Raw genomic sequence first — 18,140 nt, 5'->3', positions numbered from 1 at the left:
GCCTCTGTGGCAGTTTATTTCCTGGGGTGAAATCAAAAAAGCTCAAGAACTTTGGGGGGAAATCCCAAAAGAAGCTCAACAATTTTAATCCCAAAAAAAGCTTTAGTCGGCCCTCACACATGTTCACTTCATCAAATCTGGCCCTCTTTGAAAAAAGTATGGACACCCCTGCCTTAAGTAAATCAGAAACCTGACTCGAAGGTTGGGAACGAAAAAGATACCCTCAGCTCTAATATCCCTAACGTGAAAGGAGTGGGTTATTCAGCATCCAGGAAAACCAGAGCAAACAACGCTGAAACATAGTTGATTTACCCATCCACCTACATTAACTAAGTTGCAAAATATTTATTCAGCAACTTGGTTACAGAATACCAGAACTGATAGGAGGCTATAATGTTGACTGAACATCCAACATCCACTGGGGTCATAATTTTAGCTTACACAACAGGTAGCAGGTACAAAAGAGCTGGTTACAATAAGGCAGGTGTCTGCTGTTTCCTGGCCAGCCCCAGTACTTCTCCATCTTGCTTGCTGCTGCAATCCCTGTTGCAATCTTTCGTCTGCCCTGCTACCCTGTCTCTTGTCTCAGTGCCTACAGTTGGATGTGATCTATATTCCTGCTTAAAACTCCATATGGGAAGCATGCATAAGGTACTGCTTTGCGAACGTTTAGAACAAAGGTGCGGAATTCAAAGCCCATGGGCTAGAAGCAACCCACAGACTGGTTTAACCTGGCCACTGGATCCCCTCCCACCCACCAGCTGTTCAGCAAATAAAAGCTGAGAGAGAAAAGGACTGGTGTTGTACCAAGGGTCCGGTTGCAGCTCCTTCCTCTGCAAAAATATCTGCAGAGAGAGACTTTCACTTCTTGGAAATCTGTCAGAAGGGTCCATGCATTTTGTCATTGCTTGAATGTCATTTCTGGAGATGCAATTGCATTTTGAAGTTGGAGGCTTTGAAGAGTTCTAAGGCAGGGTTTGTAATTTAGCTGTGCATTAATGTTATTTGCACTCTTCTGCAAATAAGAGTGGGGTTACTGATTTGCAGCCAGGACAGATAAAAGGCCTTGGAGAGATTTTGTTTGTTTACAAAATGTATATAAATAAAAAAGTTTATGGAGAAAATTGAATTTTAAAACTTGAGTGGTGTAGTATGAATGAATTTTGTTTTGTATTCTTTGTTTTATAGAATACATATAATAATGTTATGTTACTAAGCAAATTTAATAAAACAGTAAAAAAACCCAAAAAACTTCACCTAACAGGAGGGCCTTTTTATATCATCCCAATATGCATAGATGAAGCAGCTTTAAAATACCAGGAATTTCAATGTCTTCCTTGCAAATGCACACACTCTCTCACTAGATGGCAGACTTTAACCATTTCGCACAAGTTTCCCCCCCCCCCCCAAAAATGTGAGAGGCTCTTATTTATTTTGTGTATGGGCATGCGTGTACCTTTGAGGTATAAGTAATTAGGTTTCTTTAAAAACAACAACAACTCTGAAGGGTTTTTTGTGCATGGGGGATGAAGACTTCATAGTTGGCTGCATTATACACCTTTGCTTACTTTGTGCAATGGGGTCATTAGCGCTTTATGTAGTGTTTCAAGAAACATAATGTGCAGGTTTAAATTATTGTGATCCTTGTCTATGAGCAATGAGGTGAATCCACCTATAAATGAGACATTATCACATGGCGACCTGCTCACAAATTTTAGAAACTCATGGGGGGAGTATGCCTGTTCTTTTTTTTTCAATTACAGTGGACGCTTGGGTTGCGAACATGATCTGTGCGGGATGCACGTTCGCAATCTGCAGCATTCGCAACCCGCACCTGCGCATGCGCGGGTTGCGATTCGACGCTTCTGCGCATGCGCAAGGCGGGATTTAGCACTCTGCGCATGTGCGACTGCCAAAACCCGGAAGTAATCTGTTCTGGTACTTTCAAGTTTCGGAGGTCCGCAACCTGAAAAAACACAACCTGAAGCGGCTGTAATCCGAGGTATGACTATACAGAGAAGCTTCCTGCATTCAGACAGACTTCTGATTCTCAGATATAAGCATGACCTTGACAACCCCCAAAGTAATACTTCTGCAAACACTTGTCTATGATGCGGGTCCATGATAGTTCTGGGAATGCTAAGCTCTAGAAATCCCTTCATGAGTTGTCTAGGGCATAACACCCCCTCCCTCACGTACAAAAATGTGAATACATAGGCAGGCACGCCCTCCCCATTTCATTCAACATGCACACAAGAGTAGAACCACACCAGAAGACTAAAACGAGATGTGCAGTAGCTAGGGATGGGGGAGAAATTTGGTCAGTTTTGCATTTTTAAAGGCAAACCCACTTAATCTGCCCTTCCCAAAAGAAAAAGTGAACAGAAAGACAGTGCTCCGAATTTTGCAACATGGTTCTCCAACGAAGTAATGGGTTCAATAATTCATTTGCACACATCAGAGAAACTAACTTGCAAAGCTGCTATATATTAGGAGGGGTATGCTTTTCAAAAATGCATATATTTGGCAAGGTTGTAGGCAGAAGTGTTGTTATGTACTAAGTTGAATAGGATCCAAAATGCAGCACTCTGATTGGTCCTAGAACAATAGGATCCAAAATGCAGCAGTCTGATTGGTCCTAGAACAATAGGATTCAGAATGCAGTTGTCTGATTGGTCCTAGAACAATGCAGCAGTATGATTGGTCCGCAGGAGCCACCCAATCCAGCTCCAGGTGGAAGTGAATCCGCAACCCAATTGGCCTACAGGAGAATCCCGGAATTAGCCAATCACGTGCAGCCCATTGTGTAAATAATGTATATAAAGCAGATATTTTGGGGGAACTTCCATTCCTTGCTACTATGAGCTGAATAAAGAGCATGAAATCCACTCTCAACTCCAAGTATATTTCACTGACGACCAAGGTGAGATCCCACTAAGATGACCGCCACACACAGCACCGCAGCACCGCCACCTGCCGCACCGCTGCCTTGCACCGTGTATCCAGGCTTCAGCTCTGGGACCCAAGGAACTCAGAATGGCAACCAACAGCAGCTTCTCGCCGTTCAACCCAGCATCAGGAGACTGAGAAGCGTATGCCTCCCGTTTCACCTTCCTCCTAGAAGCCAAAGGGGTCACCAACGACGCCAAGAAGAGGGCGATATTCTTCAGTGTCTGCAGAGAGGAGATGTTCGAAATCATCCGGACTCTCCTTACGCCTGAAGATGTTGCTACTGTTCCTTACAAACAATAATGGAATGGCTGAAGGGGCACTTCTCGCCGCAGCCCTCGGTGGTGGCTCGTTGAAATGCCTTCTTCGCAAAGCGGCAAGCCCCCGGAGAAACCATAACCTCCCTCCGCCAAGCAGCCCGGTTCTGCAACTTCTCAGAGTTGAAGAACATGCTTTGTGACCACCTCGTTGGTGGCCTGAAGGATGAGAAGCTGCAATGATGCCTCTACGCCAAGAAGGACCTAACGTTCCAGGTCGCTCTGGAGGAGGCCCTGGCAACGGAAGCTGCAGAGAAGTCGACGCAAGAGGCACGGCTGAGCCTGCCATCCCAACCGAGGGTCCACCATGAAGACCTCGCCAACGACTCAGGATCCGACAGGGAGGAGGTGCACTGAGTACAGCGGTGCACTCAAGCAGCGCACAGACCACAGCTGCCTCAACAAGAAGGAGGGAACTGCGCAAGCTGCGGGGAGAGTCATGAGAGGAGGACCTGCTGTTTCTACAACGCAGAGTGCAGGTAGTGCAGAAAATCGGGACACATCGCCCGGGTGTGTCGGGCTCGGCCCATCGGACGCCAGGCATTAGATGACCGATCCATATCAGGAGGAATTTTGCACTAAAAGGCTGATGCCTTTTCTCCAGGATTTCTTTTTTAGAAAACACATATCACAAATGATGTGCAATTGTGCAGAAAAGAATTTAAGATTGCAGAGAAGAGGAGCCAAAATGGACGGATTTGCCCATTCCTAGTCCAGAGACTATAAAGCTACTGAATTGTACCAATGTTGTGTGTGCAGCCTTCTGTGGCATGCCAAAAGACTCCATCCTGGCTGCCATACAAGGAGTTCAAACTAACACACTTCTCTCAGGGGAAACTATATTGCAGGGCTGCCTGACCCTTTTCTACCCAAAGGCCACACTGAGTGCTGGCCAAGCCTCCAAGGGTCTCACTGACATGTATCATTTTGTGACACAGTAATTCAGCTTTGGGATGCGGGTGGCACTGTGGGTTAAACCACAGAGCCTAGGACTTGCCGATCAGAAGGTCAGCGGTTCGAATCCCCGCGACGGGGTGAGCTCCTATTGCTCGGTCCCTGCTCCTGCCAACCTAGCAGTTCGAAAGCACTTCCAAGTGCAAGTAGATAAATAGGTAGCGCTCCAGCGGGAAGGTAAACGGCGTTTCCATGCACTGCTCTGGTTCGCCAGAAGCGGTTTGTCATGCTGGCCACATGACCCGGAAGCTTTACGCTGGCTCCCTCAGCCAATAAAGAGAGATGAGCGCCGCAACCTCAGAGTCGGTCACTACCGGACCTAATGGTCAGGGGTCCCTTTACCTTTACCTTTACACCTATATATAGAGGGAGTACAGATCTTACAGCATGGTCATCTCAAGAGGGGCTTGTTCCCCACAGTAGTGCAGCACTGGAGTCCAAGGCATCTCTCCCAGCTGGCCTTCAGCCAACCAGCCAAGGTCATTCTCGCCTTTTCTCAGCTTTCCCAAGCCTCCTGCCAAAGGACCCAAACTCTTCCTGTGACATCACACCATTACCTTGACAACATTCGAAGCAGCCTGTTTCTGTTCACACCTCAGGGAAGGGGCAAAGGATAGTTCCCTTGCCCTGCCAATGGCCCTCAATGACCTTGTATTGCTTCTTAATGGCCCTAGCTTGGCCACGTCATTTTGCATAGGCCAGGCCAGGAATTCCTCTGCAGCCCTTCATATCCCAAATAATCAACATCCTGCCATTTATTAATGTCTGCTATTTGTTAAAAGACTGCTATTTGTCTGCTATTTGTTAAAAGACTTGATGGTCAGGGATGGTGGGAGTTGTAGTCCAACAACATCTAGAGAGGAACACAGATTCACCTTCCCTGGCTCAAAGCGTTTTCTTCTGCCCTTACCTCATGGCCTCTCTGCGCAAAATGCAAGAAGACTAAAAACAAATTGCATCACATATTGGTTCTCTGCCTTCCTTGAAAAATCCTTATCTGTTCTGTTTAATGGTTAATCATGAAAACTGGGCATTTGGTGGGTAGAAAATATGCACTAAGAAAAATAGGAGCTGAATGAAAGAAGATTCTTCTGTAAGTATGATGAAGAAGAAGAGTTTGTATTTGATATCCCGCTTTATCACTACCCGAAGGAGTCTCAAAGTGGCTAACATTCTCCTTTCCCCTCCTCCCCCACAACAAACACTCTGTGAGGTGATTGGGTTGAGAGACTTCAGAGAAGTGTGACTAGCCCAAGGTCACCCAGCAGCTGCATGTGGAGGAGCGGAGAAGCGAACCCCGTTCACCAGATTACGAATCCACCGCTCTTAACCACTACGCCACACTGGCTCACACGTCATATTGTTTTAGTCTTAGTCCAGGCACTACTTAGTCCAGGCACTACTTTACATTAATAGACACTGGAAAACACTGACTTATGTTCTTGGCTATGCTTCTCCCATAGCCACAGTCTCGGATTCAATCCGAAATCAAGCATGGCACTCTCTGTCTGGCTTCCCAGCCTTCAGCTTTTCAGTTTCTAGCTTACATCGCTCTACTCTGGCCTTTGTCCTTCTACCAGCCAGCTGAGGGAGGGGGGCTCACCCATTTTTTATCTCTCTCAGAGCCACTCCCTTTGTTTCCTTAATGGCCCGTTACCTCACCAGGAAGCTCCTTGTACATTTTAACACTTCTTGGATCCAGGAATTAGAAGTATATTAATATAGACCCTACCTGCCCCCACCAAAAAAACAACCTCATAACAAATGGTTAAGAATGAAGACTTTAACCGAGAAGGAGATATATAAGCAGAATTTTTAATAGGCATCAAGACTGGCTTAAAATGATGCACAAGTGACATATGAACAGGTAAAGCCTCTCCGCCCCCCACCCAGTTTTTACAGATCTAAAACTTTTGTGATCAATCAACAGACACAGAAATGTAACTTAAATTGATAGAAAGCTGAATTTGAAAAATCCGTTTAAACAAATGGCGGGTGGCAGAGTTAAGTTAAAATATAAGATACCTTTTTTTAAAAAAACTTTTATTACATTTTCAAAATTTACAAAGAAAAATAAAAAGAATAAATTGATCCTAAATTACATATTCTGAGATAAGAAAAAAATAGTACAAAATACATAGTAGAAATGTATAAAGATCTCAGATAAATAAGACAATGAAAAGAAAATAGCACAAAAAATTAATAAAAAATAAAAACTCAACAAAACAAAATCAAAACAAAACAGAAAATTATTTATCAAAAACAACTTTTTTTAAGGAGTACAAACCATAACTTAAATATTCCATGCACAAAATCCTAAAAAGAAATTACCTTCATACTGGTTTGAGTTTGAGTCCTTTATAAATTTGTTGACTTCCCTCTATCTCTTTGCTCTATTTTTTGCTCTATAAGACTCACTTTTTCCCTCCTAAAAAGTAAGGGGAAATGTGTCTGCGTCTTATGGAGTGAATGCAGGCTGCGCAGCTATCCCAGAAGCCAGAACAGGAAGAGGGATCGCTGCTTTCACTTGCTGTTCTGGCTTCTGAGATTCAGAATATTTTTTTTCTTGTTTTCCTCCTCCAAAAACTAGGTGCGTCTTGTGGTCTGGTGCGTCTTATAGAGAGAAAAATACGGTAATTGTTTGTCCGGACACTATGAAAAAAATTCATTTTCTGTGAAATTAATCTAAACACAGCCAAGTGTTGTTATTGGAACCATATTTTATTAGGTAATTTTTAAAGCAATCCCATTCTTTTTTAACCCTTTCTCCTGAGTTGTTTCATATTAACTCTGTCATTTTGGCGAGTTCTAAGTACTCACACAACTTTAACTGCCATTTGTCTTTTGTTGATGTTGACTAATTTTTCCAATATTTTGCTGCTTTCCAGGACTCTGGCTGCTGCTATCGCATAAAGAAACACTCTTTTACTTTCATTTGGGATGCTTATTGTTAAAATGCCTAATAAAAACTCTTCTGGTTTCTTTAGGAATGTTTAGTTTAGCTTTTTTATAAAATTCCTTGTAAATCATGTCCCAATTTTTTTTAATTAGGGGACAAGTCCACCACATGTGGAAAAAGGTTCCTTCCTGTTGTTTGCATCTCGAACACTTATTGTTATTAATTCTATTTATTTTGGCTAATTTGGATGGGGTCAGGTACCATCTTTAGGTCATTTTCTTAAAATTTTCTTTAATCAGATAGCACGCTGTAAATTTTAATGTCGTCCCCCCCCAGTTCTTCCCATTTTTGCATTTAAATTGGTTATCCAAAATCTTGTGCCCACTTTACGATCACTTCCTTCACTTTCTTCATCTTTCAAATTCCAATCCTATATATATATATATATATATATATATATATATATATATATGATAATATATTTTTGATAATATCTTTCTATTATTTAATAATAATTCTTTCTCTAAATGTGATATTTTTGTATCAAATCCATCCGTTTTTTGTCTATTTTAAAGATTTCATTTAGATGATAATATTGTAACCAACTTATATCTGTCTCTTTTAGTTCTTCATATTTCTTAAGTTTCAAGTTGGTTGTTTTCTTCCTCTAATATTTCCTTATATGTTAGCCAATTGTTTTCCATAAAAAATATAAGAGATCTTATCAAACTGTCTAAAAAAAGAGGGAAATGTTTATAAACTAAAATAAAATGGATGGAGGCTAAGGCTCAGAGAAAACTTAACATGGAGGCCAAATGGCCAAAATATTGGGAAATTTTGGAACAAGAAGGGGACAGACTGAAATTGCAGAGTTTTGAGAAATTGAAAGATAAAGTGCGAGACTGGCTTCATTATTATCAGATAATGGAGGTTTACAATTCAGATAAGAAAGTTGGTTTCCAGGTGGAAAAATCTAAATTGGAAACAGAATTTAGACTTTGTAAAATAAATCTGTACTCTTATGTGAGGGAGGGGCATGACCACCACTTGTGCAGAGTGTTGCCCGGGAGGATGAATATGCAAATGAGGAGCCTGGCAAGCTGGAATTGTGGGTGGAGGGACGTAATGAGACCCGACAGAGAGACAGTGCCTTATGAGAGATGCAGAAGCAGTGGAGGAGAGATCACAGAAGGCTTGAGAGGAGCTGGCTGGGAGACTGACGAAGCAAACGGAGGGAGGGAGGTTGGGGCAAAACAGATGGAGGATCATTGGAGTTGTGCAAGGAAGGTGTGGGAAAGACAGAACTGAGAAGAGAAGAGAAGAGAAGAGGAGTTGCAGTGTAGTAACAGGAAACTAAGGAAGATGTTAAGGAGACAGGCTGCCAGGGAGGCTAGAAAAGGCAGGGAAGTGGGAGGTGATGCAGTCAGATTGCAGGGGGTTGTTCCTGCCTCTGTGATGAACCAAAGGAACAGCAACACACAGTGAAGTCTTAAATTTTTGTTCTATACTGGAGCAGTTCCTCATCCATTGATCACCGTCCCTGGTGAAGCATCTCAGACTCCCTCGCTATTAACATTCAGGAGGAATATAAAAACCTTCTTGCTTCCTCTTGCTTACTCACCCCAGCAACCTTGGGATTATTAATTGTGAAGGTATGTGGCTTTTTAAAAGGGGGGTTCTTAATTGCTTTTAAATGTTTTGCTTTGAACTGTGTAGTTTTGGCTATGGTGTATGTTGTCCTGGATTTCTCTGAGAGGAAGGGCAGGATAGAAATTGTATTAGTGGCAGTATTAGTCTGAGGGGAGCTGACTGCTTTTAGGAGGTTATTCAAATTGTTTTTGGAAGGTTTTTTTTTGGAAAAGAAATAAGTTTGAATAGTATTGTTTCAATATTGGTGTGTTCGGCTGGGGCTGGTGGGAGCTGTTGTCCTACAACGTCTTGAGGGCACCAGGTTGGCAAAGGTTGGTCTATGCCAACTGCCCACGGCCCTCCAGAGTTCCTGCCTGGGCGTCTCTCCCAGCCCCACCTGGAGATGCCAGGGATTAAGCTTGGCAGCTTCTGCATTCAAAGCAGATGTTCTGCCATTGAGCTACCGACCTACGCTGTAGGCTGGTGAGGAAGGGAGAACATGGGAAACTGCCCAATATTGAGCCCACTCACTGGCCCCAGCACCATCAACACTAACTGGCAGGGTTCATGAAAAGTCTGCATTTGAATCGTGCACATTTTGGGTGTAGTTTCTGCATAAAAATGACAGAGGGATGCTGGGAGTTAGAAACATAGGAAGCTGCCAGACCATTGGTCCATCTCACTCAGTGTTGTCTACACTGACTGGCAGCTGCTCTTCAGGGTTCCAGGCAGGAGTGTTTCCCAGCCCTTTCTGGAGACACCAGGGTTTGAACCTGGGACCTGGCAAAGCAGATGCTCTATCACTGAACGCCTTTCCCCAAAAGTTGATTGAGTCTGTCCATCTATCTCAGAGCTTTCCGAAGTGTGTGTCGCAACACGTTAAGTGTGTCGGCTGCAGTGTGTAGGTGTGTTGCGCGAACGTTCCCTGCACTCCTCCTGAGGCTGGGAAGGGATTAGTTTCACCTCTGGTTTGCTAGTAAAACTGAATTAAAAACATTTAACATTTATTTGCCTTAACATTTCTAAAAGCGGTTTTCTATAAAGAAGACATCACCATTATCTCCACCCCAAGCACTTGTTGGAGTTAGACATTGTCTGCCCTATCGATTTGCTGTTGTTTAGGGAGAGAGCTGTTTAAAAGGTAAAGGCAACGGAGACAGGCAAATCGTTCTTCCTGTCCCCAGTTGAGGAATTTCCCTAGCGCCAAAATGTTTCAGGCTCCTGTTTCAGCAAAAAATTAACCTTGATTCTGGCTGAATCATTTCAAACAGATCCATTGGGCTTACTCCTTTTTTTCTCTTGCTCCCCCAACCCAACATTCTGCATCCAGGGTTGGCTACAATTGCATCCATTATGCAGAGCATGTTAGCTGCCTCCATTGGTGGATACTTGAATGGCAGTGGCGATGGCAGCCTCACCAGCTACTCTCCTTCAACCCTTTCTCTGGTGTTTCCCATCTGGTGGAAGACAGAGCTGTGTTTACCACATGACCTGGCTTTCACCCGCCCAAACTAGCCTGCAGCCCTGAGGCGTGATGGTGGGTGCCAGTTTTGAAGGAAGATTCAAAGTGTCAGGCTTTTGTTTCTAAAAGGATAACTGGTGTCATCTCGCTCCTCGTTACTTGATCCCGCAGAAATTATAGGGACCCTGAGAGTTATGCCTGGTTCTGTGGAGCTTTTATTTTTTTAGAAGCAGGCATTGTTGCAGGATTCAGCATTAACCACTGAAACAGAGATCTCTTTCCATAGCCAGAAACATGCTGCAGGCAACAAATGGTGTAAAATATATAGTCTACAAGATTACAATATTTTCAAATCATTTTATTCCAGCAGTGATTTGTGGTCATTGCCTTATTTAATTTCAAAGCAAATCGGATAACTCTACTGGGGTTAGGCTAGTACAAAGTGAGGAAATCCATGTTTTAAAGATCAGGGGAAATTGCAATGGGAAATTTCGATCTGATCACATACTCATTTTTCAGTTGGGTTCACAATTTTCCCTAAGAAGATGGCACTGTGTGTTTTCTTTTCCATAATTAGAAAGAGGTAGGGTCTGTTGATCATAAAGATAGGATTAGGAGCAAGACCTCCAAACCTTGGTGAAAGCTCTATAACTGTGACTCCGGCGGCTTCAGTGCCACCCTCATGAATGTCCACGACAGCCTTGTGAATGGCCTGGAGGGAAATAGTGACATATTACTTGTCTTCATATGTGATGGAGGAAAGCCTTCCATAACATGTGTGCTGGATGGGTAACTACCTCTGTCTTTCATGTAAATATCCAAAAGTTCCAGGTGACTCTGGGTTCTAGGATTATGAATGGTAAGATCTTCCCTCTTTTCCCCTTCTCCACCTCTATTGTGCCCCTTATTTACCTCCACTCTCCCTCCCCCGGCAAATAAACAGGGAGTTCCTCTACCCCATAATCCTTTTAGATGCCCTTTTCTGAACTATCATGTCACCTCTTATTTATTTACTTTCATTGTTCCTACTTCTACATTGTAAGCTCTCCCATGGCTCAGTTGGTTAGAGCCTGGTGCTGATAATGCCAAGCTTGCAGGTTCGACACCCGCATGCGACAGCTGCATTGCAGTTGGTTGGACTAGATGATCCTGACGGTCCCTTCCAACTCTACAATTCTACAACTCTACAGTTCTACAATTCTATAGGCCGTTGCTTTACCCTATAATTGTTTTAGATGGCCGTTTTTGAACTATTTCCTAGTCTACAGTGTTTTGTTTAAGGTGTGGTGATTTGAATTGTATGTAGTATTCCAAATGTCTTGGCAACATAGATTAAGAAAAATGCATTGCCATCACACCCACAAGATGACTCAGGACACAATGTATGGAAGAAAGGGTATATTTATTTTTAAAAAAATATAATGATTCTGAAGACCTGCAGAATAAGGAATCCACATGAACCAAAACAAAGTATAGTCTGGGCATGGAAGCTACCTAATGCAGAAGGGATGAAAGCTCTCCTTATTCCTGGGCATGTTTACATGCATTGCCTGAGGCGGTGGAGACAAAGATTGGAAACAGTCATCCCCCTTCGCTCTGAACACCTTGGGTATATGAATTTGACAAGCGACCTCCACCTTGGCGTTCATCCTAATGCACATGCCAAGTGAAAGGGCACAAATAATAGTAGTCGCCATAATAATGCCCACAACCAGATCATCTCTCATGAAATGCTTTTCTAAAGACCCCCTCACATACTTACTTTGGAAACTTTCAGATTGGGTTCACCGGTAATTCCAGACAGGTCAGCATTCTTGTCGCTAAAGACATCAGTCACACCCATTCTCTGCAAAGTGTCTTTGACATCATAGGATCCAGAAATGGAAATTTTTGGAAGGTACAGGTGCATTTCTCTGATTAATACATGGACAGCAAAATCCAAACATTAAATTATGACTGCAAATAATTTTGTTTAGATTACCTCCAGAAGTGCATATAACATTGGTATGTACAATTAAACAGGGACAAATAGTGGATTTGTATGCTGGTGTATCAATAGCAGGGTGGTTTCTTTGCTCACCTCCTGCTTCTGTTATTCGTCTTCTATAGGAGTCTTTCCTAACCTAGTGCCATCCAGATGTGTGAGACTGAAATTGCCATCAACTTTAGCTAGCTCATGATGGGCAGTCCAATCTGGAAGGCACCAGGTTGGGGGAGGCTGCACTTTAGCATCAAGGTGGACCATAACTGGAGGAGAAATGGTGGTTATGAAGAACTGACCTCCATACAATGGATTTTTACTTTGTTCCAAAACAATACAATTATATTAAGTTTAAAATATAAATGAATTGGTTGTGTGTGCATGTATACTGTATACATCGGTGGCTTACTGCAACTTCTGGAGAAGATGATCAAGAGGGTTGAGGCCAAACAACTGCAGACATTTGTAGATGGGACTCTACAATCCCTGCATCTCTCTCTTTTAATTCCTATAGTTCCAGAGGTGTCTTTTATATCACGTGAAAGCTCACATATAATGAGGAACTTAATGATTAAGAGAATATTTTGAAAATGGAATAAGCTGTCACGTGAATGCTGCCTACGACTATGCTTACTAGATGGATCAATGGTCTGACTTGGGATAAGCAGCTTCCTATGTATCCAAGTTAGGTTTCAAAACTGATGACTCTTGTCCTGTACTGTAAAGGCATTATCTATAATAAAGTTAGCGCTGTGCCAAACCCCACCCACATTCCCCAAAATTCCTCATCCCTTGAGAAAGTGAGGGTGTTTCTTTCTGATTATTTCTCATGGCCTGCTTGTAAAACAGGAGTGAGGAACCTCTGGTTGATCATATGTTTTGGACTACAACTCCCATCCTCCCTGACCATTGACTGTGCTGGCTGGGGCTGATGGGAGTTGTAGTCCAACAAATATCTTGAGGGCTATTGGGTTCCCCCCCCCCATTGTAAAAGATAGTAAGAAAAAGGGCACAAATCTCCACACTTCCATCCTCATGAAATGTCGCATAATGTCTCCTCCCACCTTCTCCGCAGCTCTTTTTCTTGGGGTGGTGGTGGTAGTTTTGTTTTGCCCTCTCTCCCCCAAATGGCCAAAGGAGAAATGCCATGGAATATCAGCTCAACAGCAGCAACACTTTAATAACAGCACATAGGAGACTTACTCGTATATGAAGGATCTTTTACATCTATCCAGAAATTCCATGCTCAAGCCATCCTCCACCTGCTGCATTTTCCCTTCATCTGGCAGAATGAACCATGCGCTGGCATCTCCTTTGTATGGAATTTCCACCACTGAGCAAGACAGCTCGTCATCATGGAGGAAGTTGTAATAGCCATTTCGATACATTAGGTTGGCTTTCACAGTTGTGTTTGCATCTACAAAAAAATCTTCTTCCTTTGTAAAGTGAGTGTTGAAAGGATATTTCCAATGGGCTTTGAAGGGAGAAAAGAAAAGAAAAGTTCCAAGAACCAAGTAAATGAATCGTGAAATTCACCAGGGCAATGGAGGACAATCTTTTTAAGTCTAAGGGCTTCATTTTCTCCTGGGAAACCTTCCAAGGGCAACATGCCAATGGTGAGTTGCGGCCAGAGGTAAAGATGCTCAGAGAAAGACTTCCCCACCGATCTCTCTATCCTTGATCCAGGGAATCAGGAGGTATTGCCACACCTCAAGGACACATTCCTGCCGTGCAAATGCATGGAGGATGTGGGACAGGAAGGCTGAGGGATGCAGCCTGGGGGATACAATTCTCTGTGTTGAAGAAAATACAGAGCCGGGCCAGTGGGAGACATGACCCTGAGGAAGGGATTATGGTCTGGGAAGAGTCCTGAGGGATGGATAGAGAAGTCTGGAGGAGAAGTTTTCTACCCCTACACTAGTAAAGCAAAAGTAAGCACAGATCACATCTTATTGCCCATTAGACATATCCCTGCTTCCATGTTGACCCTCTGTGATGTTGAACAAGCTGAAAGACCAAACATAAACCAACATAAAAGAATGGGGAAGTCTCTCAACCCCCCATTTCTTTAATTAAAAAAACCCCTATGGTTCCATGCTATGACTTTCATTCTACCTCAAAACCAAAACTCCCCTTAATTACTGGTAATTTTATTACACCTGCCTGTGTGCCTGTATGGCTGTTAATTTGCATCTACAAAACCCTTCTTATTCTGAGGATGCCTGAAGATTCTTTTTTCTTTTTTCTTTTATTCCAGTATTGCAATTACAAAAGTCAGTGGCAGAGCAAAGCAGATTAGATGATGCCTGGAGATTTTTTTTTACAAACCCCCAATTTATTTATCTTTCTTTCAAGTTACCTTTGAAGAAGATGTAGTTCAGTAAAACCATCACAGTCCTTGGATCAAGCTCATCAACCGCATGGGGTATTTTCCCATGAGTTTTGGCCTGCACATAATCATTTATTTGGGTTTTAGCTGCCAATGAATTCTGGAAGTTGGATGAAAAGGCTTCAGCTCCATACAAGGTTTTGACATCTTCCAGGAATTTCGGAAGTATTTTCAGTCGCTCATCTATGAATAAGGCACTCCCTGTGTTAATCAGGGCCTTGTTGTTTGGGTCATTCAGGATACTGATGAGCTGATGGAATCCTTTGTGTATTTTGTGCTCTTCAGTCTCCGAAAGGTTAAAAGCAAGTCCTTTGTAAATTTGGCTTTGTGTTTCAGATTTGGCACCCAGCGTCAGTGCTGCAAAAGTGCTGGAGATGCTGACTGGAGAGAAGAAAATATTTTTGGCAGCTTCACCTAAAGCTATTTGTTTGTGGAATCTAAATGCAAAGTTGGCATTACTGGGAGCAATCTCATGAGCGTAGGTCAAGTTCTGACCCTGTTCTTCTTCCACAGAAGGATGTGGGGGTTCAAATATCATTTTATCTCCATAACCCTCAGAGTACTTAGGCTGTCCTGGGACGTGGTGACAGTGAACTTGGAGAACACTCAGTAGTAAGGAGAGGGAGATTAAGGCCTTCATTAGGATTGGTAAGTATTCTTCGGCAATGAAAATATCCTATAAACAGTAAAAGAGCCATTTTTAATCAAATTATTCTTTTCAACTCTGTTTAAAGAACAGGAATTTGTTCAACAATTCAACCCACTGGACATGAAAAAGTGGGTTGTGCTAGTAATTCTCACAACTTATTTCATCCATGGAGCATGTGAACAGAATAAGACATTTCAAAAGTTAGATATGTTGTTTTGATAGGACAATGACATTTTAATAAAATGTTATTTCCATTTTTTAAAAGAAAAATGGAAATAACATTTGATTAAAATGTCATTGTCCTACCAAAACAACATATCTAACTTTTGAAATGTCTTATTCATATAAAACATCTTTATGTTTCTGTTTCCTAACATGCATTCCAGAATGATCATAATGCATTTAATGTTTTCATTTAAAATATATGTTTGCATCATTATCAAATCATCTTCCGCCAAGTAAAAACTATTTGATTTTCTTTTGGAGTCTTGTGCGAAGGAGCTGACTTTTCTTTTTCACGGAAGGTGGGGGAAGAGAGAAAATGGATGAAGACTCTTGTACTGTCCTGTTCCCATACATAGAATTCAATAAAAGATAAACAGAAAAAGAAAAATGCATATCATACTTACAGAATTCTCCAAACCACACTATATTGGTCTATGCGACTCCTTTGTTAGTTATGCACCAGACTTATATAATACTTAGTCTTCAGCATTAACCATTAAGCAGAACAAACATGGATTATCAAAGGGTACAGAGAGCACAATGTGGAGCAATGGATTTTCAAGTGGTCTCTAAACTTTGCACAATGGTATCAGCAGCCAAGATAAGGGGTCCTTTGAATGGCCTACAAACCTGATGGCACCAAGCCATCATGTGGCCATGAGTCTCCCCTCATACTCTCTCAAGTTTTCACAGATGGAAATAGCTACATTTCCTCATCTCTTTTGGTTTCAGGTCAGGGTATGGGGATCCTCAGGCCTCTCTGTCTGGGCCCCCAAACTCTCTCCATGCTGCTCTCCATACTTCTCTCCCCATAGGCTGTATTCTTCCCTCTCACTGCCTGTTTTCTTGAGTGTTTTTGCTTGGCTAGAATGTGTCCATGAACTCTGATAATGCATCCTGTTTATCTAAGTGGAGGTCAGAGCGGGATGTAGAAACTAGCCTACTGTACAAAGGTAAAATTTACATTTGTCTGTCTATTCACTTTTGCTCAGTGCTTATATATATATATATATATATATATATATATATATATATATATAGAAAAAAAGGTGCCGGTACTTACCATAAAGTTCTTATAGTAGGTGCCACACTTTTAACATTTGACAAAAATTGTGACAGTACAGCGTGCCCTTGAGTAGCCCCCCCCCCAAAAAAGCACTGCTTCTGCCCGTGCTCTTTCCCATTACTGGAAGGTAGCCCTCAGAAGCTTGCATAGCAGCCAATGTCACCCTCTGGCTGATCAAGGGTCCCATACCCTCTTTTAGAAAGTTACCTCTTTTTAGATAATTTTTCAAAAACATAAGAACATGAGAATGCCCTCCCTTCAGATGTCAAGGAGATTAAGAACTACATAACTTTTAGAAGACATCTGAAGGCAGCCCTGTATCAGGAAGTTTTTAATGTTTGATGCTTTATTATGTTTTATATATTCTGTAAGCCACCCAGAGTGGCTGAGGAAACCCAGCCAGATGGGTGGGGTATTATTATTATTATTATTATTATTATTATTATTATTATTATTATTATGTCTGCTGCCTGCTGGATCAGTTCAATGGCTCATTGACTCACAGTGGCCAACCAGATACTTATGGGAAGCCCACAAGCTGTCCCAGTGTGCAGAGGTAACAGGATGTCCTGAGAGGTATGCTGTCTTCCAGATGCAAAGATGTGACAGAGTTGAACAGGATAATTTGATTAAAAATAATTGCCTTACTGTCTGCAGGCTATTTTCTTTTTGGAAAAATAGTTACTGATCCCATTGAAGGCCTTAATCTACCTCTCCTTACTACTGAGTGTTCTCCAAGTTCACTGTCACCATGTCCCAGGACATCATAAGGACTCTGAGGGTCATGGAGATATGCTATTGCATTAACTTGTGAAATAGCTCTCTCCCTAAACAACAGGAAAATGATAGGGCAGACAATGCGTAACTCCAGCAAATCATTGGGGTGGAAATAATGGTGGCTTTATGAAACATTAAGGCAAGGAAGATATAGCACCAATGAAGCTTCCCTCCATCCAGAAAACAGATTATTTCCTTTCCAAAGGGCACAGACCAGAAATAGTATGTCAAAATGGGAGGGGGCATTTCAGCTAGCCCTTCATGGTAGAAGACTGGATTTTTGAAGCAAATGACTGCCATAACTCATATAATTGAAATTGAAATACTTTATTGTCACTTGTACAACTTGTTGTTGTTGTTGCTGTTTAGTCATTTAGTCGTGTCCGGCTCTTCGTGACCCCATGGACCAGAGCACGCCAGGCACTTCTGTCTTCCTCTGCCTCCTGCAGTTTAGTCAAACTCATGCTGGTAGCTTCGAGAACACTATCCAACCATCTCGTCCTTTGTCGTCCCCTTCTCCTTGTGCCCTCCATCTTTCCCAACATCAGGGTCTTTTCCAGGGAGTCTTCTCTTCTCATGAGGTGGCCAAAGTATTGGAGTCTCAGCTTCAGGATCTGTCCTTCCAGTGAGCACTCAGGGCTGATTTCCTTAAGAATGGAGAGGTTTGATCTTCTTGCAGTCCATGGGACTCTCAAGAGTCTCCTCCAGCACCATAATTCAAAAGCATCAATTCTTCGACAATCAGCCTTCTTGATGGCCCAGCTCTCACTTCCATACATCACTACTGGGAAAACCATAGCTTTAACTATACAGACGTTTGTTGGCAAGGTGATGTACACAAGC

General features: G+C 42.4%; 1 protein-coding gene across 1 annotated transcript; it reads right to left on the bottom strand.

Moving 5' to 3' along the window:
- Positions 1-10,552: 10,552 nt before the first annotated feature.
- LOC128407499 (alpha-1-antitrypsin-like) lies at positions 10,553-15,282 on the bottom strand. The gene is made up of 4 exons (XM_053375926.1): positions 14,551-15,282; positions 13,395-13,665; positions 11,973-12,123; positions 10,553-10,922 (listed from the first exon to the last, which is right to left on the bottom strand). The coding sequence occupies exons 1-4, from the start codon at positions 15,218-15,220 to the stop codon at positions 10,719-10,721; spliced, it is 1,296 nt and encodes a 431-aa protein (XP_053231901.1). The 5' UTR covers positions 15,221-15,282; the 3' UTR covers positions 10,553-10,718.
- Positions 15,283-18,140: the final 2,858 nt, after the last annotated feature.

This window comes from Podarcis raffonei, chromosome 1, assembly GCF_027172205.1.
Source record: "Podarcis raffonei isolate rPodRaf1 chromosome 1, rPodRaf1.pri, whole genome shotgun sequence".
NCBI lineage: Eukaryota > Metazoa > Chordata > Lepidosauria > Squamata > Lacertidae > Podarcis > Podarcis raffonei.
This window is presented reverse-complemented; position numbering and strand designations above follow the sequence as displayed.

Coding starts and splice junctions, on each gene's coding strand:
- LOC128407499 (XM_053375926.1), bottom strand. CDS start 15,220: ATGAAGGCCTTAATCTCCCTCTCCTTACTACTGAGTGTTCTCCAAGTT. Junction 13,666..14,550: donor GAACTACATCTTCTTCAAAG/GTAACTTGAAAG, acceptor CTCCCTTCAAAG/CCCATTGGAAATATCCTTTC. Junction 12,124..13,394: donor AAAAGATCCTTCATATACGA/GTAAGTCTCCTA, acceptor TGTATTAATCAG/AGAAATGCACCTGTACCTTC.